At 53.3% G+C, this 25,904-nt stretch overlaps 8 protein-coding genes across 8 annotated transcripts; 4 read left to right on the top strand and 4 right to left on the bottom strand.

The window, feature by feature from the left end:
* Positions 1-429: 429 nt before the first annotated feature.
* HER10_EVM0002052 (uncharacterized protein) lies at positions 430-1,806 on the top strand (the record flags this gene model as incomplete). Its single annotated transcript, XM_035471779.1, has 2 exons — positions 430-857; positions 930-1,806. 2 exons carry the CDS (start codon positions 430-432, stop codon positions 1,804-1,806), a joined length of 1,305 nt encoding a protein of 434 aa, XP_035328935.1.
* Positions 1,807-2,750: 944 nt separating this feature from the next.
* HER10_EVM0010721 (choline/Carnitine O-acyltransferase) lies at positions 2,751-7,575 on the bottom strand. The gene is made up of 3 exons (XM_035483128.1): positions 5,296-7,575; positions 3,203-5,242; positions 2,751-3,133 (listed from the first exon to the last, which is right to left on the bottom strand). The coding sequence occupies exons 1-3, from the start codon at positions 5,714-5,716 to the stop codon at positions 2,985-2,987; spliced, it is 2,610 nt and encodes an 869-aa protein (XP_035330022.1). The 5' UTR covers positions 5,717-7,575; the 3' UTR covers positions 2,751-2,984.
* Positions 7,576-10,671: 3,096 nt separating this feature from the next.
* Positions 10,672-12,018, bottom strand: HER10_EVM0009694 (uncharacterized protein; the record flags this gene model as incomplete). Its single annotated transcript, XM_035479174.1, has 5 exons — positions 10,672-10,869; positions 10,936-11,035; positions 11,097-11,179; positions 11,278-11,569; positions 11,651-12,018. 5 exons carry the CDS (start codon positions 12,016-12,018, stop codon positions 10,672-10,674), a joined length of 1,041 nt encoding a protein of 346 aa, XP_035329891.1.
* Positions 12,019-13,080: 1,062 nt separating this feature from the next.
* HER10_EVM0008992 (uncharacterized protein) lies at positions 13,081-13,585 on the top strand (the record flags this gene model as incomplete). Its single annotated transcript, XM_035478497.1, has 2 exons — positions 13,081-13,328; positions 13,399-13,585. 2 exons carry the CDS (start codon positions 13,081-13,083, stop codon positions 13,583-13,585), a joined length of 435 nt encoding a protein of 144 aa, XP_035329793.1.
* Positions 13,586-16,135: 2,550 nt separating this feature from the next.
* Positions 16,136-18,405, top strand: HER10_EVM0010747 (major facilitator superfamily transporter; the record flags this gene model as incomplete). Its single annotated transcript, XM_035480197.1, has 7 exons — positions 16,136-16,447; positions 16,504-16,540; positions 16,602-16,949; positions 17,007-17,582; positions 17,641-17,832; positions 17,895-18,160; positions 18,226-18,405. 7 exons carry the CDS (start codon positions 16,136-16,138, stop codon positions 18,403-18,405), a joined length of 1,911 nt encoding a protein of 636 aa, XP_035330026.1.
* Positions 18,406-18,923: 518 nt separating this feature from the next.
* On the top strand, positions 18,924-20,380 carry HER10_EVM0011121 (uncharacterized protein). The gene has a single exon (XM_035480559.1). It carries the CDS (start codon positions 19,190-19,192, stop codon positions 20,309-20,311), a length of 1,122 nt encoding a protein of 373 aa, XP_035330059.1. The 5' UTR covers positions 18,924-19,189; the 3' UTR covers positions 20,312-20,380.
* Positions 20,381-20,383: 3 nt separating this feature from the next.
* On the bottom strand, positions 20,384-21,740 carry HER10_EVM0012187 (uncharacterized protein). The gene is made up of 2 exons (XM_035481587.1): positions 21,245-21,740; positions 20,384-21,164 (listed from the first exon to the last, which is right to left on the bottom strand). The coding sequence occupies exons 1-2, from the start codon at positions 21,600-21,602 to the stop codon at positions 20,563-20,565; spliced, it is 960 nt and encodes a 319-aa protein (XP_035330187.1). The 5' UTR covers positions 21,603-21,740; the 3' UTR covers positions 20,384-20,562.
* Positions 21,741-22,129: 389 nt separating this feature from the next.
* Positions 22,130-25,826, bottom strand: HER10_EVM0009517 (DNA-directed RNA polymerase III subunit RPC2; the record flags this gene model as incomplete). Its single annotated transcript, XM_035479003.1, has 2 exons — positions 25,404-25,826; positions 22,130-25,349 (listed from the first exon to the last, which is right to left on the bottom strand). Exons 1-2 carry the CDS (start codon positions 25,637-25,639, stop codon positions 22,130-22,132), a joined length of 3,456 nt encoding a protein of 1,151 aa, XP_035329873.1. The 5' UTR covers positions 25,640-25,826.
* Positions 25,827-25,904: the final 78 nt, after the last annotated feature.

The raw sequence follows: 25,904 nt of genomic DNA, 5'->3' as shown, positions 1-25,904 counted from the left end.
TGGCAAGCCACAATGATCTATCTCTTCTGCAATTGGCCTGGTTAGACCCCAGATGCCTGACTAGCCCATCCTCCCAGAAAACTAAACTTCCTAGCTAGTCTAGGGCTGAGCAATTCGCGGATCTGCTGTTGAAGTCAATCCAAGCATGAACCGGTCCCGGGCGGTGCTTACACCTCATAACTCACTATCAAGACAACTCGTACCTTGGGTCAGTGCCCCAAGAGCACCCTTTGTGGAACAACAACGATGGAAACAGATACGGGAATACAAAGAGGGCTAGGTTTATAATCAAGGCATTCAGCCCTTCCGCTCTATGAGCGGTGTTGCCTTTCTCTTCTGTCTTGTTTGGTCTCCCCCAGGTCAACTTGACGCACGATACTGTATCAAGCCCTCGCCAGTCTCATTAAACCTGTTCAAAGTTCAAGCAACATGGTGAACACGTTCAAGTCCCTCGCTGGCTTGGCGGCTCTCTCGAGCATTGCCAATGCCAAGATCTATGGACTCCCCCAGGCTACCACTTCATTCAACTTTCCTCTCGACCAATTCAGCCCTCAGCCAACCAAGGCCCCCGCTTACGCTGACTTGAGGAAAAGGCAATCCTCAACAACAACCACAGTCCTCGTTGCGCCAGATAACACTTGTGGCTACATCTCTGGGCGTGCCGGCGCGGCATACACATGCGGGACCGCCGCCAGCTGCATCTTCTTCACATCGGTGAATAGAAATACCCCTGGCCGAGTTGCATGTTGTGACGCCAGTGATTGTGGTGCCAGGCGGACATGTTACGATTCTAAACAGGTCTCGTCGTCTAGTCTCTGCGATGGCGGCTGTCTTGTTGATCGCTTTACTTTGAAATGGTATGTTTGATCTCGAAGATGGTTCTTTCTCCAGACTTAACGAGTACTCTAAAAGACTAATATCGTGCTCAGTACCAACACTGCTCGACCATACTGCAACACCATCTCCTTTGCAGACGGCATCTTTGACTACTGGTGCAATACGGCAGATATATCGACCCCGCAAGCCGCGACGACCACTTACGCCGGCGGACCGGCGCGCAACTGGACACCGCTCGCCCTGACAGACGACACCACATCCAGCAGTGCCATCCGGCCAGCCAGCTCCGGAGTCATCACAGGCACCGCCAGTGGTTCCATGTCCGCGCCCTCTATAACTACCTCTCCCGACAATGACAATAATGGCGGGAGCAACAACAATAACAACAACAAGTCCTCGACCCCCGTCGGTGCCATCGTCGGAGGCGTCATCGGCGGCATCGCCGTCATCGCACTCATCGGCTTTGGAATCTTCTTCATCCTTCGCAAAAAGAAGAAGACGCAACAGCAACCCGGACCCGGATCGCACGGCCAACCTCCCATGATGAACCAGCAGCAACAGCATCAGCCACCACCAATGGGCTACGCTCCAGCGCCTCAAGGCTCGCCGGCACCGTATGCCGCCCAAACGCAGACGCACTCCTTCTACGAGCCAAAGTACGACGGCCAGGGCGGATATCCGCAGCAAAACTATGGCAGCACGCCCCCTCCCCCTCCTCAACAGGGCGGCGGCTACCAGCAACCCTACTACAACGGTAACATGGCGGTCCCCGATCGCGCGGACACGACGAGCCCTAGTGCCATGTCTCAGGGAACGCACAGCAACCGCCTCAGCACGCGACCCGTCAGCCCGAATCACCCGCAAGGCGGCTTCCAGCAGTTTGGCGGTGGTGGGCAGCCACAGCCGACGATTCACGAGGCGCCTGCGAGTGGCGATGGGCACAAGGGGCAGATGCACGAGCTTGCCTAGTTGCGTGTGTGCGGCGGTGAAAGCTTGTGTCAATCTTGATCGTCGTTGTTACGACATGAGACTTTTGTGTTCCTGTGTATAATTTTGTGTATCTTGTTTGGGAAAGTTTCTTCGCCATGGAAGCGGTGAGGTAGTTCGCTACACAGATAGCAGCGACCACCTGAACCACTCGCTCAGAGTGAACTTGGTGTATTGGGGTTGTATTAGACTCGGGTTTTATGTTTTATATCCTAATGAAGGTTGCTGTCTTACAAAGAAATATGTGCATGAAATTCTTGGTTTTAACGGAGGCTAATGAGACTCGAGAGGTTGGTTCGTCCTTCGTCTTCCATGATATTTGAGCATGGTTCTGGGATGAATCGAGAAAACTGATCCGTTTACACTTCTGGATTTGAGTAACGTTCCAGAGCGGTTCACAAAGTTTCAAAACGTGTAAAGATCGTACTCGACACGCAACAGGCACAGCAGGCACAGCAGGCATAGTAGGTACAGCAGTTTGGCGTGACGTTTGTGGACTAATAAACCAAGGATGGTATCAAAAGTCGGCGATAAAAACAAGGCTCCGGTCAACGAATAAGTATAACCCCTGAATGACAACTACCTCTGTTGCTACGTCTCCACTACGTCTACTCAAGGTAGATTCTATGGAGCATACATGCTAGACGGAGAAGAACACTCCCCGAGAATAATTTGGATCTAGACTCACTAGGAAATGTCTTCCCTCGAGCAAGCGCAAAGATACCACAGACATGTTCCCCAGAGGCGGTATCCGCGCCTTTGCAAGGCGGCCAACCCAAGAATGGCTCGCTGATCTATAATGCCTCGAGAACAACCGGCTGCCAAAGAAGGGAAATAAACGGTGTAGAAGTAGCGAAATGTCAAGAGGTCACTCGATTGCGTGACAAGTAGCCTTGGGACTTGGAAACGCAGTCCAAAGTAGATTTCTTCCCTCCTTCGCGTGCTATGTATCCAAAGGGGTAAACCTCTTCCTCAAATCCCTATTTACACGCTTCAAAATACGAGTATCGAGCTTCGTACTGGCCAAAAAAGACCTTGCTCTGCTGACGTGTATACCAACACAGATCAACTCACACACGCAGCAGATTCCACAGCATTTTCCCCTGTGATACGGCGCAGTCACGGTCCCACGATGCTTCCACCCGTCCATACGGACAACGCTAGTAGTCAATCAGCCGCAGCTTCTTCCCTATCTCCCTCCGACGCGCCTGTACCGCCGCACGCTCAGAGGGTTTCGTCTCTCCGGGATCCATGTTCTCTCCGCGAGCCTTCAGTGCTTGGAGGAGCATGCCTGCGTCAAAGAAGCCGTCTAAATCGCGATACGTATTAGCAAAAGTCATCAAATAGAATGGGAACGGAATGAAAAAGAGCAACTTACATCCTCCAAGCTCGTCATCCTCGCTAAGCGTAACACTCTCCTCCGTAGGCGACTGCGTGCCCGTCGAAGACCTCGCAACAGAAGGTTTGATGGCGTCGTGCGCCGTGATAAGGCGGCCGCGCGACTTGATTCCCTTGGGCGGCTTCGGCCTCGCCTGGAGATCGAGCTCGCGCGCGCGCGTCTGCTTGGCGGCGCCCATGCCCGCGCCGCCGGTGCCGCGGCGGGACGTGATGCGGAGGATCCGCCGCACCTCGAGGAGGTAGCTCTCGAGCGTGTCGACGAAGCGTTTTGTCTGGCGGTGCTTGCTCGACACGCAGATGGAGATGCTCTCGTCCTTGATGATGTACCCGATGCCGAAGCCGTCGCCCGACGTGGGGCCGAAGCCGAACTGGCGCAGGGAGGGGTTGCCGCAGTTTGATGTTGACATGATTGTGTTGTTGAGCTTGTCCCAGCCTGAGTCGGCGAAGATTTGTGGCATCGAGGCCTGGTTGTTACCGTTGCGCGAGTTGGTGCTGTCGCCGCGTGCGCGGCCCGTAGAAGAGGACTGCAGCTCGGCGCCGTTGAGGGAGAGGACCGAATCCCGGCCGGGGCTCCCGACGGCGGACTCGCTGACGTCCTGCTCCGAGAGGGCGTCGATGGGGCTCGAGTAGCCGTTGGAGCTGCCGGAGAGCTCATCGTCCATGGAGCGCTGCCAGGTGCAGAAGAGGGCGTAGAGGTGGCGGTCGCAACCCTCTGCTTTGGCGCACTCGCGCGTGCTGTTGACGTGTCGCTGGCACGCCTTCCGCAGGGCCTCGACCTTGTGCTCGGCTGGGTTGTCGGCCCAAAACGTCTGGACAAAGTTGACCGACTCGTCCGAGACGCTGCGGATGGCCTCGGTGCGGCCGTGGAGGAAGATCTTGGTCATGGCGGGTTCGTAGGTGCACTCGACACGGCCGTAGAGCCCGTAGTAGGCGGCCTGGAAGGCCATCTGCACAAAGGCGTCGGGGGAGAAGCCCATCGAGGTCATGAAATTCTTGCCGTAGTGCTTAAAGTCGAGCGTCTTGAACTCATTTTGCTCAATAAGGTCGGCGAGACGGGTCTCTGCAAAACGAACAGCGACGCTGAGCTCCGGGTTCATGTCCCACTCGAGCTTGTGCGGCGTTGTGTTGACCTCGCCGAAGCTGTCCGGATCGCGCTTCGCCGGGTCCGGGCTGGTGGAGGCCCAGAGGGTCGGGGCTTGGCCGTTGATGGTCCGGGCGAAGCGGAGGATGGTGTCCGTGTACACATCGCTGGCGAACCGCAGCACCGTGTGACCGTCGACACCGGTGTGCTCAAAGTTGATTCCGGCGCTACCGTTCTTGCATACAATGATTTGCAGCTTGTCGTACCATCTGTTAGTGCAGGTTCCGATTTGCACACCCTTCTCGACCAAGCTGGTGCCGCACAGCATATTACCACAAAGAGCGTCGGCGTCAACCGGCTCAGTGTAGTCGAGACACAGAACGAAAAGGGCCGAATCGACAATGCCCAGGCAGTCGGCGTTGTTTGAACCTTCCTCACGTGTCAGGACATCTCTCAGTCCCGACCAGATCTTCCGGTTCTCCGTGCTGAGAACGCCAAGGGCCCCCTTAGCCGCATCCTGAATCGGCGTTTGGGCAGCATCGTCGATGATGGTCTGCAGGTTGATGGAAACATCTTTCTCGCTCATGATGAGATCATTGTTGTCGTCCAAAACGTCGAACCAGTAGAATTGGCCATGGCACATGACAATAATGTGCTTTGACTCCGGGTCCTGCTCGATTTGGCATCCATTTTCCGTGGGTACACGTGCTGTTCCGAAGAGCCTAGAGTATTGGTACATGCAAAGAGGCTGGCCTTTAACCGTGTCTGGGGGCAACTCTTCCTTGCGAACTGCTCTCACGAACTCCAGGGCCGACACCACGAGCGACGCTGCTCGGGTCACTTGGTTGTTTCTTGCAGGAGTGGGATCATCTTCCAGCAGGAAAAACGGGTTGAGATTAAGGACAACCGGGTTATCAAAGTTTAGGTATGAATCATACCCTTAAAAATGGGATGTCAGTCAAGATTAAGCCAATGGATGCAGATGGGCTTACAGAATTGTTCAATATAACTGGTCTTGTCCTGTGCGTATGTCTTCAGCTTTTCCTGCAAAGCCGGGCCATCGTGCTTCAGGAAGTCCTGTAGCGCCTGCTTGGTCTCCGAATGTTCTCGCGCAGACTGTAACGGCTTCAGGGCAGTGAGATACTTTTGCGCGGTAGCTTCCAACTCGGGGATAGGCAAATGCTTGAGCTTTTCCTGGGCAGCGAATGTGACACCGCCCTCGACGGACTTGTCTGTGTATACTGCCATAGAGCGGATGGCTTCTGTGCTCTGCTTGGGTTTTGACGGTTCGACTTGTTTCCAAAGATCTGAAGTGTCTGGGATGGAACGGGGAACTGAGGAAGGAGGAATGGCCTTCCCGAGAGTCTCGCCGAGTGGCCTAGGTCGCGAAAAGATTCTGACTTGAGTGGGCATGGTTGTTAGCGGAGGGTAGGTCCTTTCTTTATGCGTAGAGAGGCGAGACGTTGGTGCTGATGTTTAATCCGCGCAGCGCCGTGCGGTAGAAATAGTGGCAGTCTTGAAAGCAAAAAGGTGGCATTACACTAGACAATGCTACAAGATCTGGACGACCGAGGATAGTGTGATAGATAGGGAGGGAGGAAAGAGAGAAAAGAGGAGACAGCTCGGCTACAGGAAGGGGAATGGACTAGGGATATATCGACGGGCCTAAGGAAGTTCGGAGGAGAGAGGGAGAGGCTGACAAAGTGAAGTCAGGGTGGTAGGCACTAGTATACTGAGAGAGAGGCGCATCTGTAAGACGGATGGGATAGGTACGAAGTACAGACGAGATGGGATCAAGTGGAACCCCCCACAAAGACGACTAGGATGGGGCTGGCATGCAGATACCAGTTCACTCTGGGGTCCCGGGGTCTCATCTCGAGGGAACAGGACGACCTTTCACATGTGGAACAGAGGTCTTGAGGCATCGTACCGCAAGGCCGGAAGCAAGCGCTTGATTGGGCTGGCGGAAGACAGGAAACGGGGAGGGGACTGGCACTTCGGGAAATCCGTGCTGGCTGGGTCAGGCCCTGGGAGGCAGAGGGGAGCTTGGCTTGTGAAACTCGCTCCGCAGGCCCGATGCGAAATGATAATATGGGTGCGGCCAGTTTCGTAATCTGCCGAGACTTTATGGATAAAAGACGAAGCAAGACAGGGGAAAGGAAAGCAATGTCACCTACCGGCGCAGTCGAACCAGCTGTTTGTGGCCGCTGGTTATCTTTTTAGATGAAGTTGTTGAACGTAGTTGGCGTAGAGAAGAAATTGCGGGCAAGATTGATGATTTGTCAAGTTGAAGTTGACTTCTGTACAGTAGCTTAGTTAGAGATGGCTGGCTCTTTGGTCAAGACATGGTGCCTGGTCGTCCCCGGTGAAGGCATCCGTCAGATGGACCTGTCTAGCACGAGGACAAGCAGAGACACAGAGGCACAGGTCAGTATGGGCACCTGTCACTCACCTCGTTACACTTCAAACAATCGGATTGTCAATAGTATCCACAGGCTACTACTGTAAGGGACTGTGTTGACCACGAGAAGTGAAGAGAAGTCGAGGCAGGATGACGGGGATGCAGGAAATAGAATTCGAGGACTAGTTCCGGGATGCGACTCGATGTTACTGGGAGTGAGCGGGTTGTCGGCTACGATGAAGGCGGCGGCGGCGGCGCGGAAGGAGGGAAAGAAGAGAGTGTGAGCGTGCGTGTGCGGGTGCGTGAGAGGATGACCGAGTGAGTGAGTGAGTGAGTGATGAGTGAGTTAGTGAAGGGTGTGTGATGCAATGAAGGCGATGGGCGCTTCTGGAAATCCGACGTCAGGCCCCACAAGCAGGTGCAGGCGCAGGTCGCAGATGATTTGTCTTGTAATACTCTTGGAGTCTTGGTATCCGTAGACTTGGGGTTGGGGAAAAGTGCTTGGCTGAGCCGGTTCAGGCTGCGAACCCCACGGGGTCGTGGACGTGGCGTTGGTGATTGTGAATGAGCCTTTCGGGCGAAGGGGAATACCGCAACAACGTGGCAATGGACGGCTCTGGTTGGACGGACGAATCGAGCACCGGTTTGGCATGCGCTTAATGCGACCTTGGTGTATGTATGTACTCCGTACAGGAAGACCAGCGCCAGGGCACAAGGGTTGGGAGTGTGTGTGTGGGTTGTGAGTTGCGACACACCTGAATGCGCTTGGCGGCTGACTGATTCGGTGCGAAGGTTGTGCTGGCGTGGGTTTTGCTCGTGAAAGACGCCGGGGAGACACGGAGGCTAAGTTAGATGAAGAAGTTGGATGGGTAGATGGATGAGTGGGTTGTCGAAGACTGATGACCCAACCGCCTTGGAGCAGACCTCTTCAGCAAACCTGCGCAGCTGTATAAATGCCGGTATTCAGGTTGATCATCGACGTTGCGCCGGTTCAAGGTTGAGGAGCATGAGAGATAGTCCTAGTCGCATTCCACGAGTGGAGGTCGAAGAGAAGAACTGGGGCCGAAGAGAGAATGAGAGAAAAGAGGGGAAGCCGGGAATTGTGGGTAACAAATCGTCGTCCACTTCAGTTTCCCCCGCGGGATGACCTGGAGTTATTAATTGGAGAAAGCGCCAGGGTCCAACGAGGAAGATTGTATGAACACACTCCTTAACACGGCACTTGATTCGTCTCTTCTTTTTTCCCTTGGGCGACCACGATAAGATGCAAGAATGGCCACAGAGGTAGAGAAACTGAATAGAGCCTGTATTCGTACCTTACTGCGTCTGAAACTTGTAACCTTGCTGGATCGTGGATGCGGGTTGAGTCCCAGTTACCGTGTACTAACTGACATGTGCCCAGTTGTGAGCCAAGCAACTATGTACGGCGGCGATCAGGACCAGCGGAAAGTCTGTCAGGCTCCGGGGCCTTGGGGGTCGCTTTGCGGCGGTTGGGGTCCGGTTGGTTTGTTTGGCGTGCGGGGGGTTTCTCTTCGTCTTGTTTTCTTCCGTCGCCGAGTTGCCAGTCCTTTTGGGTTGTGGTCCTCTGCTTGAGAGTTGATCAGCAACAAGAAGTAAACCTGGTCTTTCAATGGTCGTTCGTAAAGTCGATAAAGGATTTTTTCCGGCGCTTCTTCAAGAGTCCGGGTTGAGTTGGGCAAGTTCAATGATTTGCTCGACTTTGGTTCATGCTATATCTGCTCCGGGAATGAGGAACAACCCCTCACGGTCGTGTTGGAGAATATTCGCTCAGGTGACACTAGCAATGACGATGCTGCTTGTCACTGAAGAACGGCTAGTCGCTGAATATGTCTACTACATATGACCTTCGAGTTGATGCAAAAGGCTCCATTTCAAGCTTCATATTCTTGAAAGCATCAGTTGTTGGCGAAGTTGCCGAATCATCTTTGTCTTGTGCCCAGCTTCCAGCCTCTCGCTCCTTCACGAATCTCTTCCACTTTCCCGAGGTCACCTAGAGATCAATTCAGACACAACTCATCAAAAGTACAAGATGCATCGGACGAAGAAGATGGAGCAGCCTGGCGTCGGTCGGGGAAGCGCAAGTGGCTCACAAATTAGCGGCCTGGACCGAACCAGCCGAACGCCGCCGGCCGACCAAACCCAGCCAAAGAATGGAACCAAACCAGTCCCCTTTGTGGTCGACCTCTGGATTGCCGATGGTAAATCAAATCTCCTCCCCTCGCGTGTCTGCTGTTCGGATCAAAGGACGTTGGAAGATGTAGGACGCTGGCGGGGGTGCTTGGGTTTCCCAAATTGGGCCAGCACCCATCTGGCAAGACCGCAGGACCGCAAGCAGCCGCCCCGCTGTGAGGTGAGTACCAAGGTACCTTGGTGAACGGTCCACAGTGGGAAGGAAGAAAACCGTTTAAGTGGGCGACAAATAGGAAGTCAACAAGATTGTAACGCCTACTTACCTGTTCAGTATGCCTAATGTTCTTATTCTTCATATTATTTCTGCTATTAGTCTTGTCTTTTGTATATTCATTGGAGGATATTCTTGAAAGGAAGAATAGGAATTTGGATAGAAGGAACAGAAGTAATAGGAAAAGAGCTAGAGAGGATACGTACCGATAGAGCGGCAAGCGATTTGGTCACCCACTTGCCGTCTGTCCGGGTCACCTGCAGCATGCGCCCGAAGGGCCTTGGGGAATCTGCCGCCGCTGCCAGCTGACACGCAAAGGAACATCATTTGCCTCTCGTCTGGTTGGTCCGGTCAACTTGCCTTTCCATCATCAAAGGCAGCACCTTACCGAGAAAATTCCGGGGCTGCGGAACCCTTCGCCTGTGGGGAAAAGCTGCCATGAGGTCGGGTGCTGGTGACACAGCATCCAGTGCTTCTTTTCCCCGCCATCTGCATCTGGCATCCAGCTCTGCGCCAAGTTGCCTGATGTCTGATGACAGCTCTCATTCACATCCACTTTCGTGCCTACTGTGAAGCCGGATTCCTGGGAACTTTCGTATGTATTTGGAATATGTGCTCACGTCTCTGATTTTGCGATATGGAACAACGCAGATAGGCAATGCGGTTCTATTGTCGCCACCGTGGTAGGATCGAACTACGATTTCTTGTCCGGCCACAAGCTGGTCGATTTCGGCTCTCTCTGTAGATGCATTTCACGACACCGAGTAATGGGCCCTTCGGCTCCGGCACGGAACCGGCCCCACTTCAACTTACATGACATGACGGTTCGGGACTTCGGCAACGACGCAATGAGTAAGTTTCTCACTCAAAAATGATAATCATTTCTCATTTTGATTGCCGATCCTCCCTATGCCTGTACCGCTCTTGCTTTGTATAAGCACAATCTCATTTCCTATGTAATTTCCACTCCTCAGCTCGCGCCCGGAACAGCACCGATGAATGAGAGACAAGCAATGAGGTTGGTATCTTTCGAATGCCCTCTACTATCAGACGGCCGAGTGGCTCATCGATGTACTTGCGGCTCTCGAACTTCGATTTCACTCACATAATGCTGTCTACGTGATACAGTCTCTCAACTCACAGCAAACATCCAAATCTACTCAGTGGTCATCAATCAGGCGCCTCTGTCAAATTGGAATCATACACGAGGTAGATTATTATGTCAACTATATCTAAGTGTTGGAATCCTAAATACTGAACTGAAAACCAGCCTCCATTTCCACCGCATATTCCCGATACTACGGTGTTTCTCCCATATGTACCATAAGCATATACATAACCCCAAGTCCGTCATGAGGCTCAATTCGTAACCCACGCTCTGCCTGAATCTCATATTAAGGGAGCGCATAACAGGCTACCGGAGACTCAAAAGTATCTCGCTCACGGTCAGCGCAGACTCCCGAGGACAGAGCAGTTATTACACCGCTAGCATCACTGCTACGACTCCCGCCACCACAACTGTATCGACTTGATATTACTCAAGATCTAGTAGTTGTTGGGGCAGCGAATCATCTGGTTGGAAGCGGTAGGACGGCCACCGCATCCGTGGTAGGCCATGGAGTAGCACAGTCCGTGGGCGCTGGCACCGCCGGCGTCCTTGTCGGTGTGGACGGCGTGAACCTCGTAAGGGGTGACGGTGGGGGCCTGGCAGGCTCTCTTGGAGTTGGCATCGATGTACTGGGTCTGGTTTTTGGTTTCCTTGTCAGGAACAGCTCTCCCTCGATAGATACCAAAGGCGGGTTTACTTACGACGATGACGCCCTTGTCAACGCTGAAGTGAGGTCTCTCCCAGAGGAAGCAGACGTTGAAGGCGCCGCAGGTGCCGGAGTAGCTGATACCGGTGGTGACACTGTTGAAAGTGAGTTAATCATAGGTTCAAAATCTCGGGGAGATTTGTGGGAGCAACTAACCTGTCAGGAGAATGGCTGATGCTGAGGCCAAAAGTGCTCAGGAAGGTAGAGACGGCCTTGGTCCAAGTGTTCTTACCGCCGAACTAGAATCCCTGGGTTAATTTCACAAGCTTTCGATGAAATGGCAGAAACCCCTGGTGAGAACTGGGCCTCTCTTTCAGAGGGGAGAGGAAGAACTTACTCCGGGAATACCAATGGAGCCTCCAAGGGTGACGGCGGAGGTGTGAGTGACGGAGACAGTCTTGCTGATGGAGCCGACACCACACTGGGGGTCCGAGACGTAGTGGTAGTATCCGTAGACGTTGTTGTTGAAGGACTGTCTCACACCGCGGTGAACGTAGTTGGTGCAGCTGCTGGAGCATCGCAGCCTGTCGTCGTAGAAGCACATATCAGGGAAGGCTCTCTTGCTGACATGGCTGGCGGGGACGTGGACTTCCGAGTCGGGGTTGCTGGCGAGAGCAACCATGGATGCCCTATGGTGGTAAGTGTTAGTGGGAAACAATTCCAACCATCTTATGATGCCCTGTGATGAGCAGTAGAGGGGAATCACGCACTGGTAAGCCTTGACTTCCTCATCCGTGGGGATGAAGTTGCCCTTGGAGTCAAAGTACTCGGGGAGGCTCATGTAGTGCGCCTTGAACTGATCCGTGGTGAGGGCAGAGATATTGAAGTCTTGGTAGGTCAACTGCTTGCCGTCGATCTCGACCTGCTTGTCCATCATGGGGAGTCCCTCGTAGAGGGCCGAGTCGGGCGTCCACTTGTTGTAGTCGAACGCCTCCTCGGGCTTGTAGGTCGGCAGGTCGGCCGCATCCCTCTCGAGCAGGGATGACATGCCGTCCAGGGACGAGGACGACTCCAGGCGGGAGACCACACCAGCTTGGACCTGGCCAAGGGCCATTGCCACAGAGAGTAAACGAAGCATGTTTAGAAGCTTAAACAGATTTTCTGATTAGGTGAAAAAAAAGAAGGTGTGGCTTGGAAGGATTGAGCTTGGTCTGTGTGAGGAGACTTGGAAAGAAGAATGCGGAGAGAGAGCGAACCGGAGTGAGCGATGCTTGGCAGAAAAGCTTGTCGTTAAGCATGAAGCTCTGTCGTTTATTATATCTTTTTTCACGAAGCTTGAATCCCCCTCTCCATCATCGTGGACCCTCCTCACCCCCTCAACCTCCTCAACCTCCTTATCCATCCCACTTCGCCCGCACTTTCGCTCTCGGAACTTGCCTGCCGTCGAAACATGAGTCTGTACTGGAGTCCAGATAGCAAAGATTAACGAATGCCCTCACATGAGTTGCTCTGACTCGGAATTGAGTTTGGATTTTCGCTGCTAGCACGCTGCGCACCTGACCGTGTTGAAATGAGAAAAGTGAGGATCGCGCGAGCACATACCAACTTGAATGGTTGAACCAGCGGTCTATTTCCCGCAAGCATGTTTAGAGTTTCTAGAAGCTCAGACAGAAGCTCTGACAAGTTCGTATAATTACGATGTTGGTCCAAACACTGACTCGCACCTATATTAACTTATCATGCTAGCTTGAGCTTCTAGACTGGAAAACCATCAAACTTCACCAGGGTTCTGGCACGTGTATTCCGATCTGCCCTTATTCTTACACAATATGGCTTTAATTCTGCTCAATGTTGCTGACCGTTACTCGGGTTTGCTCGAGTCAGACTGTCGAGAGACTCGTTGAGTTTCAACGAGAAATAATATCAGCACGTAAAGTGCATCAATATCGAACAAAGACTAGACTAAGTCATGGAGATTATGTGAGATAATGACATTTCCCGAGATATGGTGCCTTGAAGCCGTTGCCCAATCGCCGTATCGTTATTTTCAAACCCGAGGCCGAGAATATTGAAATATATACCACAGGTCCGAATCTCGCCAAGACAACCCCCAGTGTCACATCATCACCTCTGTTTCAATCACATATTCTTTTGACTTACACTCTTTAGTCAACAACTACCTTCTCTCACAAATCTCACAATGGTTTCTCTGTCACTTCTCGCACCTTCTTCCAAGGTCGCCTCTGCGCTGGTTCTCGTCCTCGGACTGGCTGACATGTGCAATGCGGCGGTCCAGTGCGACATCATCACCAGCGTGAACTGCGGCAAGGCCAAGCACCACATGGGCCACAAGCTGCCTACCAACGTCGGCTCGACATACTACGTGGACGGCTTCCACGGTGGTGTCATGAACGCAAAGTTCCAGTCCATGGTCAACTCCGTCCCGGGGTGAGTCTCTCCCTCCATCATCTTAGGTGGGAGTAATTGGTAGTGCTTGTTTTACTAACTAGAGAGCCAGCAACTCTGAATTTGTCGACCTGACGTACAACTTCAACCTTGGCAACTACGACAAGGCGTACTGGGTCCTTCTTCCCACGTCCTTTGGTGGTGCCAACGAGTGCTTCGCTGTTTACAAGAACTGCGATGTCACAATCAGGTTCTGGGACAAGAAGGACCCTCTTCCCAACTGGTACACCCTGGCATAAATCTAGAGGGTGGTTGGCCTAAGTCTGTTACTTTTAATCCATTGCCGTTGTCGTTCACATACGCACGAAAGAGGCGGTCGCAATGAAAGTGGGCTCGCCTGGTTTTGTCGATCTAGGTGACTCGGGGGTGGAGAGGAGGCTCACGTAGGGCTGTTAAAGCAGATTACTCATACTGCGATGTAAATAATAATACCACGATGTGCATAATAAGTTCAAAGACTCGAGTTCCCACAGGATGAAGCAAGAGTGAAAAGACTGTGATGTTTGGCGACCCCAATGACCCAAGCCAGTAGGCCACAAGATAGAAACTGAGAAAACGTACAACAATCACGTCGTTCATCCCACCGTCACGCGTACGTAACAACAATTTCGCTGATGGGCGCTGGTATGTGGAGTTTGCTTTAAGGTATTAGCAAATAGATTTAGTTTGATCACTAATTGTCCATTATTGAACCCCAAAGAAAGGCAGAAAAGGCATATCGCAAGGCGCATCGGACACACGGCGTCCCGGCATTCTGGGAAGTGAACAAATGGAAAAAAGCTTCGTGTGCGTGTTCAGTGGGCCTCGTTTTAGTTCTTGAGGGGGTTAAGCTTATGGCGAAGCAAAAGTAATCAGACTGACGAGACTGACCGCACCGACTCTAGACGAACTGCGCGTGGCAGCGGCATGGCATTGACTTTCTGATTCGTGCCCGCCTGTTGCCCCGTGCCTTGTGCCTCGTGCTTCGTGCCCGGTGCCGTTTCTGCCGCCGCCCGCCCCCGCCGGCGACTCGCGAGAAAGAGGGCGAAGGTTTTGCTACACTACTTGGAGCTGAAGAAGAAGTTGACATGGATGGGAACTTTCGAGGAGGCTGATTGCGGGGTCCACTTGGCCGATGGTTTGGGGAGTCGCTCAATCAGCCGGAAATTAGGCACGAAGTTGAAGTTGCTCCACTACCCCGATAATCAATCAGGTCGAGGTTGGCCGTTGCCCCAAGCCTCAAAGTGTCAGCCCGCATGGGTCCATATTGTACCGTATCTGTCAGTTCGTCCAATCTCAGGGAAACAAGTACGGAGTACGGATCGGCGTCAAGGATACTCCGTATGACGGGCTGACACTCAGCGCAACAAGCATTTGCCAACACGGCGCCATCCGGTCGCCAAGTAATAATTTATTTGATGCCATCCAATGTGGGCTTTCAAGAGCAGAATCGAGGTGAATGTTTTTGATGCATCCAACGAAGGTCTCAAAGAGGATATCCATTCGACGCTTGGTAAAGCTCAGAGGTCTCCGTCGTGGCATTCTTGTGCCGACTTCCGAATGACGACGATGCGAGGCGCATAAGGCCTTTGGTGCTGACAGGCGCAGTCCGTTTAGGGTGTTTTTTATCCCTTTTGGGAATTCGATTCGAGCGGCACGATGGTCAGGTATCCGACCGTGCGGATAAGTTGGTTATGGTCAGTCCGTACTACGTGCCTAACAAACGGGAATGACTGAGGATGACATCCTGCAGGTGTCTCATTGTTTTTTCTTCCCTCTCATGCATCATGAATGCGACTAGTCGCGATTTGGTTGAATCCACGAGCTGAGCGTGTGTGTCGTGGGGCTTGGATGGGTGGGAAGAAGTAGAAATTCGTAAGGGTGATCCAGAGAAAGATCCAAAGGATTGGAACCATCTCCACAACCCTCGCACTCGCCTAATTCTTGGCTTTCCCTCTTGTGGATACATGCCTGCTGTTAACATCTTATCGATTGGCCCGGTCCCATCGATAAGGTACAGGCAGGGCTGCCTTGGCCCGCCTTGGCAAGAGCTTGTCCTCTCCTCCCGGCCTGCCGCTCTCTACCATCTTCCAACGACGCCCGGCAACCGCAAATGGTTTACCTTAGGGTACCTTAGTCTTCCAAGGTTCTTGAAGGTCCCTTAATCCTTAGTCTCATGCGTGTACAACGGGACCGATGAGCCACACCCATTCCACCAGCATGATCGCAAAGGCGCCAATCATCGACTACCGTAGGTGCTTAGATACCTGGTCATCGTCGTCGTCGTCTTCTATGGGCTGTGCATTTGGCGCCTACCTGCTTCCGTTTCCTGCGGGTGTTGTGTGGGTCATGAAGCCCAAGTTTCGTCTATCTCCGTGCTGCTGTTGCTGCGGAAGAGGGAACATCTCGGCGAGCGTTTCGAGAAGATTCACGGGCTGCCTCCATCGCTGTCTGCATTCGCACTCGTCTAAACGGGTTGAGGGCTCGTCTTACCCAGCCTCCGCGGAAGCCCATTCCGGTCTGGTTATTCTGTATTAGCCCCTGTCTCAGAGTGAACTACCTATGATGTATCTGGATATCAAGTAGACTGTCGCTGGCAAGGATTTATATCACACCTCCGTCCCCCCAGATCAAGCTCATATAGAATCGATATTCAATCAAGCATTTTAATCCTACCCCTAAGTTCGAATCTGCCAGACATCATCGTAACAACTACAAGAGTACATACTCAGACAAGCAGCATTAGACAACGACTCCTCCACCGAAAGAGACATCAATAACCCGTTCTACCCCTGAGAGGCAATTTCGACATGGTTTTCATCTACTTGGGGAAGAAAGCCTACCGGGCTATGAAGGGTTCGAGCAAAACGCAAACGACACCAGCCGCAAAGTCAACAGCAACAGAGGGATCAACAAGCGAGAACACAACCTACCAGGACAAGAACAGCCAAACTCCCTTGGAGAGAACTTCAAGTACACCGACTTGCGGTCACCAATTCGACCCGGCCTCTGGACCCTGCCCGACATGCAAGTCTGAGCGCAAGGCCCAGCTCAAGTACAGAGTCAAGATCTTTGCCGGCCTAGTACTCCCCTTTGTAGTCCAAGCCTTGGACGTGACAATCGTAAGTTCTGGCTTTGGCGCCCTCAAACATGTAACACAGCTGACGAGATCTAAAAGGTCGCCAGTGCCTTGCCCTGGATTGCAGCCGACTTTCGTAAGCCCCTGACTCCATATACCCATCTTCACTACCCCTTACATGTCTAACAATCGCGTAGACGAGACTCGCCAGCTCAACTGGATCATCGCAGCCTTCAACCTCACATCGGCCGCATTCATTCCCTTCTGGGGCCAGATCGCCGACATCTTTGGACGTCACGTCTCGATACAGACCTGCTTGGTCCTGATGCTTGTTGGTAGTGCGCTGTGCACCGGTGCCCCAACAGATGCCTTCCCCGTCCTCTTGCTCGGTCGCGGCTTCCAAGGCCTGGCGTGTGCTGGCCTCAACGTCCTCGTCCGCATCGTTATCGCCGACAAGGTGACTCTGCGCGAAAACGCCAAGAACTGGGCCATCTTCTCCTTCTTGGGAGGTGTGTTGGGATGGGGACTGGGCCCTGTCCTGGGAGGTGAGCCACTCCAGACACTGTATTGTCATTGAGGTATGAAAACTGACAGACGGCCAGGGTACATCACGAGCGGTTCTTCTTGGCGATGGTGCTTCGGCATCAACCTGCCCATCGCCTTCGTCAGCATGTTCATCCTCTACTTCGTCCTTCGTTCCGAACTCCTCGGGCCGCAACCCATCCCGCAGCTCGACGAGACGACCGAGACGGGCCGACGAACAACCTTCAAAAAGCGTCTGCAGACAATCGACATTGGTGGTCAGCTCCTCTTCCTGTTTGGTTTCGGTCTCCTGGTTCTCGGCTTGACCTGGGCCGGCGCCACATACTCGTGGACTAGCCCCGCCGTTCTCGTGACGCTCATCCTGGGCGTTGTGATCAGCATCCTGTTTATTGTCTGGGAGTACCACATGTCCCCGGGCAAGGCCCTGGCCCGCCGCTTCCCGTGGCAAAAGGCAATGATACCGTGGGAGCTGGTCCGCAACAGGGACATTGGCCTCTTGTTCTACACCTCTTTCGCGACGGGCATGGCTATGTACTCTGTTCTGTACTTTTGCAACATCTACTTCACAATGGTGAAGCTTTGGTCGGCGGACCAGTCTGGCGTACAACTGCTTTACTTTACTCCGGGCTTGGCAGGTAAATTTCTCCAGAGTTATTCGTGGCTCAAGAGGTTGCTGACGAGTGAAATCTGTAGTTGGTGTCTACGCCTCGGCTTTCATGTGCAACGGCTGGCCGCGCAAGACATTCCCGCCCATCTTTCTCGGATCGATTCTCGAAATGCTTGGCATCGGCTTGTTGGCATGGGCCCTCTGGACAGAGCACAACCCTACGGTGTACGGGATGATGGCTCTCACCGGTGTCGGAACCGGTCTTCGTATCATGCCCGGTAAGTGTTCCTCTCTTCATACTCCCTCTAATCATTAGAAGTGAGACTAATCCTCAGTCCAGTCCCTCTTCACGGTGTCGGCTACTTCCCCAAGAAGATCGCAGCCGTCATTTCTCTCATGGCAGTCGCCTACCCCTTTGGCGGAACGTTGGGCCTGACCATCATGACGACCGTCTTCAACAATGCTTCTGGCATTGGTGAGGACTCGCCCCTGAGAGATTTTGAGGCCCTCAGCCGTCTGCCGGCGGCCACACAGCAGCAGATCACCCATGACGCCAAGATGGGCGTCGTCTGGGCGTTTGTTGCCATCTGCCCCTTCATGGTCCTTGTATGTCATGTCCCGAGCTTCGAGCTAGCTTACTTTCATTATAAAGCTAATATAATGCCTTCCAGTGCACGATATCGGCTTCGCTTCTTGGCAATGTCTACATTAGCAAAGTCGAGGAGGGCAAGGATGAAAGGCAGAACGAAATCTACGAGGGCGTGTATTTGCTCAGCTATTTCCGCAAGGGAGGCAATGCCAAGCATATCAGAAGGGAGCACTTGTCGGGCGGGGAGTCGACTTTGGAGTAGGTTAAGAATGATTTATATGGGCTGAGCTGTGGAACTATTTGTTGATTGTTTTTGGTTATTTTCTACAGGTTACGGGAGTTGGATATCCCCTCTAGGCGGAGTGGTTCCTTGATAAATTAGACTTGCCGCATCATGGTTAAACGCTTCCCACTCTATCTGTAGCGAGATTGAAACGAATGTGAAGTTGAAGAGGTTTATGGAATAAATATATAAAACATTGTTTGTCAAAACATCAAAGCACTTTTGTTATATGGTCTCCCATCTATATCCCCCACCAATAAATTGACAACACTTGACGTCGGAGAGTGGCGAAGAGAAACAAGGAAAATCCAACCATTCCTTTCATCGAGAATGAAAAACCTGCTGGCTTCGTCAAAGTCTGGGTGCGGCGAATGTCAATCTGATTCGCTGCGCAACACCGAGGCGAGGTGGCCAAGTTGGCCCGATTAGGAAAGTGGGCTGTGTGTTTTGTGGTGCGGTCGCGAAGCTCCGGCGGCCGGACCCTCTCCGCAACCTCACCTCACCTCATCACACTTCGAACATCGTCCTTCACCGTCTTTATGAGAGAAGGGCGTTTCTTCATTTTCGGAACTGAACGCTCACTTTCATTAGGCAGATTGACCGAAGAACTCATTCCCTTCACTCGAGGGTCTCACTAGAGTGGGCCAAATCATCCCACCAAACTCCTTATCTCACATCCATCAAGCCGACGTTCATCGAGACGTTACACACGTTCGTAAACCCGAATCTTCTCTCATCTTAATCCTCACCCTCACCACCAAAAATGGACATCGACCAAGCTCCCACAACAGACACAATATCAAGCCCACCTCCCCCCTTACAAGACGAAGAAGCCCACTTGAAAGCACGCACCTCGGACTCCAAATTCTGGCTCGACTTCTCCCTCTTCGACGACGGCCTTGACGCCCCACGCGCGGCGTCTCTCACGACCCTTCCGCAATTTCACCGCTTCCCGGACCTGCCACCGGAGATCCGCCTCAAAATATGGTCCTACCTCATCGCCCCCCGCGTCGTGACGGCCTGCTGCTTCGAGCGCGATGCTAGGCTGCCCGCCCGGCGTGAAGCGTTTGCGAATCGTTCCCTAGCCGCACCCCGCACCCTCTCCCCCTACTCATATTCTCCTACGAATACAGCACCAGAAAGAGGCTTAGCAGGAGAAGGAACAACAGAAGGAGGAACGACAGAGAGAGGAGCGACAGGAGAAGGAGCAATAGGCAGTACAACAGAAGGAGAGGTAACAGGGACAGAGACCAAAGAAGAACAAGACACACGGATCTTCAACCCAACATGCCCCCTCATCCTCCTCATCAGCCGCGAATCCCGCGCCCTCGGCCTGAAACACTACGAACTCGCCTTCGGCTGGCGCATCTCGGCCCTCCTCTCCGACACCCCCATCGCCCGCCCCCCGCGCGTCTGGTTCAACTTCGCCCTCGACGCTCTCTACCTCGTCGGCGAGCTCGAGGCCTACGACCAGTACGGTTTCAACAGCCCCATGGTGTATTTCCTGCGCAAGGAGGACACGCGGCGCGTGCGGCACGTCGCCTGCGCGTTTGAGGAGCTGCATTACCCCGAGCAGGAGTCGGATCAGATCTTTGGGTGTCTGTGGCACGTTGTCGATCGGTTCGCGGGCGCGAAGCGGCTGATGGTTGCTGTTACGCCGAGGGACGAGGAGGGGATGAAGGGGTGTCTTATGTTGAGTCCGGATAATATCATGCAGAAGATTTGGAACGGGTGGATTTTGGGGACGACGGTGACGAGTTCTAGTCTCGCGGACACGCAGATTCTGATGGTCAGGGAGGGCGATCTGGCTGACGTTATGGCCTGTCATGCCGAAGAAGACGAGGAGAAGGGGGGCAAGAAATCTGTCGTGACAGTGCGCCCTTAGGAGGGGCCCATTGATGCTCACTGGAGTGAATGCTCTTTCTGCATGGTACGGAAAGTTTTAGAGTTGACAGGTCAGGGTTATCTTTGAGATTGATGATACAGCTGTTGTACATATGAATAGAGGAGAGGGTTGCTATGCCGCCCGCCTAATGATGAAATTGGTATGTTCCCACAAACATCCGAAACGCCGTTTCCGTTGCGCCATTCCGCCCGACTATCTACAACACCATCACCATTCCAGATCCAGACTCACTACTTGTCCTTGTCGAGACCCTCAAACGCAGGGCTAGGATTGTCTCCCTGCCTCCGCATCCCGCCAAGTAGCCAATCCGTCAGCCCGACGACCTTGGCACCGACACCCTTCTCCCAGTCGCCACCCTCTTGCACCGTTTCGATCGTATGGCTCAATATCTTGCCCTCAGCATCAAACTGGAACACGAAGAGCCCCGTGAACGCTTTATCCCCGCCATCTTCCGCCTTCACGCCCCCTCCTTCCGACGTCGCAGCACCAGAGGAAGAAGATGCCGCCCCGCCGCCATTCTTCTTGCCAGATGCGCACCACCTGACGACGAGCTGCTCCGGGACAGCACCAGGGTGTAACGGCGCGAAATGGAGGGGCTGCTTCGTCACCCGCTCCGAGACGATGGATAGGCGGACGTTCCCGACTAGCGGCAGGCGGTTCCAGGCAATGGGCGAGGTCCAGAGGGCAGCGGTGTAGGCGACGCGGCCGGAGACGGTCGGGAGGTGCGGGTGTGTTGTCGGGAAAAGGTGGAGCGAGATGTTGGGAGCGAGGATTTCTTGCGGGAGCGGGGATTGGAGGACCCGAGGTAGGTGGTCTTGGAGGATGCGAAGGGCTGTTTTGATTGGGATGATGTTAGCCCTCTACTTGCGCAACACGTCCCTGTATCGTTCAGGTAGGTTAAGAAAGACCTACTTTTGCCCAAATTGGCATTGTTCTCATCGCCTGGCTTCTTGCTGGGGCCGCCACCGGTGGTAGAGAGGGTTGCGTTGGACGGGTTGAAGTAGCGGTTCTGCGGCTCAACGGCCTTCGTTCTCGCACGCGCCAGGACGGATGGCGGGGGAGGAATTGTCGTCTTTGCCGTCGTTGTGCTAGTAGTCGCAGCAGCTGCGGCGGCGGCAGCTATTGTCGCGGCGGGAATCGTGCTCGCGCTGCTCGTTGTGCTAGGGGAGGACGCATTTACGGCGGCGGCACTGGACCACAGCTGCGAAGTCAGCGGCGACGTCGTAGCGGCCCGCACGCCGGGCGAGGTAGCTAGGCGCAAGGTGGCCATGGATACTGGAGAGCGGCAGTCATAAATTAAAGGAATATCGCGCGAGGAAGAGAGAGATTTGCGCCGTTGGACGTAGTAGGGAAGAGGAGAAGCACGCGGAGGCGACGGTCACAAAGGATGATGTCAGGAACAAGTACGCTGCGGAGGGAAGTGACGGATCAGAATTCGCAGGGGTGAAGCTCTAGCTTCGGAAATCCCATGGTTCAGGTACCTCAAGCTTAGGATGGCCGGGGGTGCGGAGAAGGACCCGCACGCCCGGATGATGGCCCCACTTTGACATCGGTCCAGACGGGAAACAACGTTGAACAAATGCCAACGAGGATACATGGTACTTGGTAAGGAAAGGTATCTCAAGTATAAAGGTGCCCCAGGGAATTGACCAATCAATTGCTTGTGAACCCTCGATTGATATCTACGTTTCTCGTGTGCTATCTATGCTTTTAGACCCTACGCCGTCCTTGTCAAAACTCCAATATCCCGGGCTATGCGTGATACACTTCAAGTACTATACACGTTGCGCCATCTCATCATCTCGGGTGAGGGAACTCGTCTGCGAGCTGCAGCCTCACGCCGACGTTCATACTGATGAGCTCCTGCACCAGAAGTTTGGCGGCGTAGGGCATCGTCATCTGTGTAACCTCCCTGGTGCTCTTGCACGTGTGGCAGTAACCCTTGTAGCCGAACAACCCGCACTGCTGGCAAATATCAATCTGCGTTCCGTCGGAACTGATCATGAGACGCTCAAGCAGTAGCTGGGATGCACCGTACGCAATTAAACAATCGCGCTCCATCTCACCCAGACGGAGACCACCATCTCTGGAACGACCTTCTGTGGGTTGGCGGGTGAGGATGGCTCTGGGACCACGAGAACGAGAGTGCATCTTGTCTTGCACCATGTGCTTCAGGCGCTGGTAGTAGATGGGGCCGTTGAAAATGTAAGCTTCCAGAGGCTCTCCGGTGATGCCCGAAGTGAAGTAGTCTTTGCCTTCCCAGGAGAAACCGTGATCGACCAGGGCAGCGCTCATCTGTTCCAGGGGGTGAGAGCGGAAAGCGTCGCCAAATCCGTAGTCTTTTCGTCCGTCCAGAACCGAAGCCTTGCCAGTCAAGCATTCAAGCAGCTTGCCAACAGTCATACGGGACGGGAAACCGTGAGGGTTCATGATGATATCGGGAACCAGGCCAGTGTCAGAGAATGGCAGATCCTCTTGGTCGACGATGATTCCAACAACACCCTTTTGTCCGTGACGGGACGAGAACTTGTCACCAAGCTCCGGTCTTCTTGTCTGTCGTGTCTGAACCTTGACCACCATCGTTTCTCTCTCCGTGTGGGACACCATCACCTTGTCGATGTACGCGGGGTCCGCAATTCTGTACGAGATGGAGGAATCTCTGAATTCGCTGGGTCCACGATCCATGCCGATGCCTGTGGATCCAGTATCGAGAGGTGTTTCCTTCTTGATCATGACCTCGCCAGAATTGACCTTGTAGCCCACAATGGCGAGACCATCGTCGTCCAAGGCTTCGTGCTTGGTCGTCCTGCCGTTTTCGTCGTTGACCGGATCACCAATGCGTTCTCGTCGGCCGTTGGGGTATTTTTGCAGCTCGGCCGTGTACTTGCGGAATACTTGACAGCGTCCGAAACCGCGGTCGCAGGATGCCTTATTCAAGACTAACGCGTCCTCAATATCGTAGCCCGAGTACGACATGACAATAACTGTTGCGTTCTGACCAGCGGGAAGTTTATCGTAGTTGACAAGCTGAATTGTCTTTGAGATGACCATGGGTCTTTGCGGATAGACAAGGGTGTAAAGCAGGGTGTCGATACGGTTGAATTGGTTATATGCGATAGCGCCAATAGCTTGCTTACCCATGGCGCATTGGTAGGTGTTTCGAGGAGATTGGTTGTGGTGAGGGAAGGGAATGAGGCCAGCGACTGCGCCAAGAACAGTGAAAGGCTCGATTTCCATGTGTGTAGTAAGAGGGGTAACGTCTTTCTCGTAGAGAGCAACGAGAGTGTCATTCTCTTCGTTGACGTCAAGATACTCGACAATACCATGAGTTAAAAAGTCGTCGAACGTGGCCTTGCCCAGTTGCAAGAGTCTCAAGTGTTCCTCCTTGAGCTTGGGCTTTCCGTTCTTGACAATGATGTAGGGTCGGCAAATACGTCCTTCATCGGTGGCAATATGGACTGCGTTGAAGTGGTTGTTGATGTGAATGCTGACGAAGGGAGAAATCCAGCCGCGCCTTCTCATCGTTCTGAACTTACCCGCGAATCGCTTGGGGTATCTGGTCAATGCGAATGGGGTTCCGTTTATGTGAATGACGTACGAAGTCTCGCGGTGCATTTCTCCGCCTGAGAAGTTCCGAATAGGTTCCACACCGGCGTCCAGGGTGAAGACCCATCGCTTGACTGGCGCTTCCTCTACGTTGGTTGTAATGTGCGTCATGAGAGCCAAGTTCTTGACCAAACCACAGGCTTCACCTTCGGGTGTATCTGAAGTGCAAAGCATACCCCATTGCGAGGGCTGAAGAGCACGAGGACCAGAGACTTTACGGGTCTTTTCGAACTGCGAGCTGATTCGTGTCATCATGCCGAGAGCGCTGATGTAGCTAAGACGACTGAGGACGTGGGTAACACCGGCTCGGTTCATGTTGAAACGCTTGACGGTCCAGTTTCCTGTCTGGATAGCTCGATTGATACCCTGACCAATCATGTTGGCGTGGTTGCTGATCATGTTGACGGCATCGAGAGGAACAGCTCTGTTGTCCTTCTTGAGAACCTTGTCGATGCTGCTCTTTACGTTGCCACAGAACTGCTTGAACAAATCCTCAAAAAGCAGGGACAGAAGTTGTCCTGCCAACTCGAGTCGCTTGTTTCCGACGAAATCACGGTCGTCAACGAGACTCGGGTCGGCTTGCGCCATCAAGACACGTCGCGTCATGAAAGCCACATAGACAGCCTTGGGGTAGAAGTCCAGGCCCTCGATAGGGACATGGGCGATGATGAGGTTCGCCAAGGCGTCGAGAGCTTCTTCCACGTGGTTTCTTCGGACTTGCGCGGCGAAGGGGACCCTACTTTTGCCCATCTTTACTCTAGCGCCGATATACTCCAAGGCTTGCTGTTGCGTATAGACGCCAACCTTGGTTGCTTCCTCAAATTGAATGAGGAACTCGTCTTGATATTTTCCGTTGTCGCCGGCAACGAGTTGCATGATTTCGTAGTCTGACAGGCCCCCAAGCGCCTTCAGGATGATGACAATGGGGATGCCTTCCACCAAAATGTTGGCAGTGAGAAGAATCCGGTCCTTCTTGAGCGTCACATACGTCTTGGACTTGCGTTCGTGAGTCGAACTGGTGACTGATGCTGTGATGACGCTGTTTTTCTCGTCGGCTTCGACAATGACACGGTTCTTGCTCAGCTGTTCCTGAATGAGAATGACCTTCTCTGTGCCATTGATGATGAAGTAGCCACCGGGATCAAGAGGACACTCGTTCATGCGTGACATCTCTGCGTTGTTGGCCCCACCAAGTCTGCAGATGGAACTCTTCAACATGACGGGAAGGCGTCCGAGGGGAACATTCTTCCGAACAATCTTGGATTTGTCGCGAATGTAGGCAATGTCGACCATGATGGGCGCAGCGTAGGTCATGTCGCGCAAACGACACTCCATTGGTGTAACCTCATTCTGAGCTCTGATATCGTTGAAGTCGACGCGACTGGGTCGCTCAACTCTGATATCAGTGAACCTGGCAGGGCGTTAGACAGGTTCATACAAAATGGTGCAGGGAATGGTGGCATACTCAAGCCAGAATGAACTGTTCACATCGCTTCGAACAATGCGGTTGGCGCGGACGATTTCCTTGATCTCGTTTTCGACAAAGAAATTGTACGAGTCAATGTGCTGCTTGACGAGACCCTTCACCTTGAGAAAGGCGGGTAAGAGCTGAAATTTATCCTCCTTGGTCGAGATAGGATCCGTCAGCTTCTTTCCGTTGTAAAAGGGCTCCAAAAGAGCCTCGAAGCCGTCGTCCTGCATGATGGTCACCGTGTTCCGCCTGTGACCATTATGTGTCGTTTGGTATTTGCGGCAACGCGGAAGGAGGGTCTACCGCAGATTTTTGAGATGCAGGCGGTCGAGTCACATCGCGAGTTTGAGGCAAGTGGTGGGCAACAGAAAAGTTTGGCCCCGCGGTGCCGGGTGCTGGCAACAGCCCCACCTTTGCGCGACCAAGTGTCACTGGTAGTGGTAAAGTATGTAGTTCAGAATCTTAGTAAGCATGGTGAACTTGGGACGGCGACGA

The sequence above is a fragment of the Colletotrichum scovillei genome (genome assembly GCF_011075155.1).
Source record: "Colletotrichum scovillei strain TJNH1 chromosome Unknown Contig00009, whole genome shotgun sequence".
Classification (NCBI taxonomy): domain Eukaryota; kingdom Fungi; phylum Ascomycota; class Sordariomycetes; order Glomerellales; family Glomerellaceae; genus Colletotrichum; species Colletotrichum scovillei.
The sequence above is the reverse complement of the archived record's forward strand: the minus strand, read 5'-3'. Positions and strand labels throughout refer to the sequence as shown.

Excerpts from the sequence above, each read along its gene's own strand:
- HER10_EVM0010721 (XM_035483128.1), bottom strand. The coding sequence starts at position 5,716 with ATGCCCACTCAAGTCAGAATCTTTTCGCGACCTAGGCCACTCGGCGAG. Across the intron at positions 5,243-5,295 it reads CAGTTATATTGAACAATTCT|GGTATGATTCATACCTAAAC; the intron begins GTAAGCCCATCT and ends CCCATTTTTAAG. Across the intron at positions 3,134-3,202 it reads GGATGACGAGCTTGGAGGAT|ACGGCTTCTTTGACGCAGGC; the intron begins GTAAGTTGCTCT and ends ATCGCGATTTAG.
- HER10_EVM0011121 (XM_035480559.1), top strand. The coding sequence starts at position 19,190 with ATGGACATCGACCAAGCTCCCACAACAGACACAATATCAAGCCCACCT.
- HER10_EVM0012187 (XM_035481587.1), bottom strand. The coding sequence starts at position 21,602 with ATGGCCACCTTGCGCCTAGCTACCTCGCCCGGCGTGCGGGCCGCTACG. Across the intron at positions 21,165-21,244 it reads CAATGCCAATTTGGGCAAAA|CCCTTCGCATCCTCCAAGAC; the intron begins GTAGGTCTTTCT and ends CAATCAAAACAG.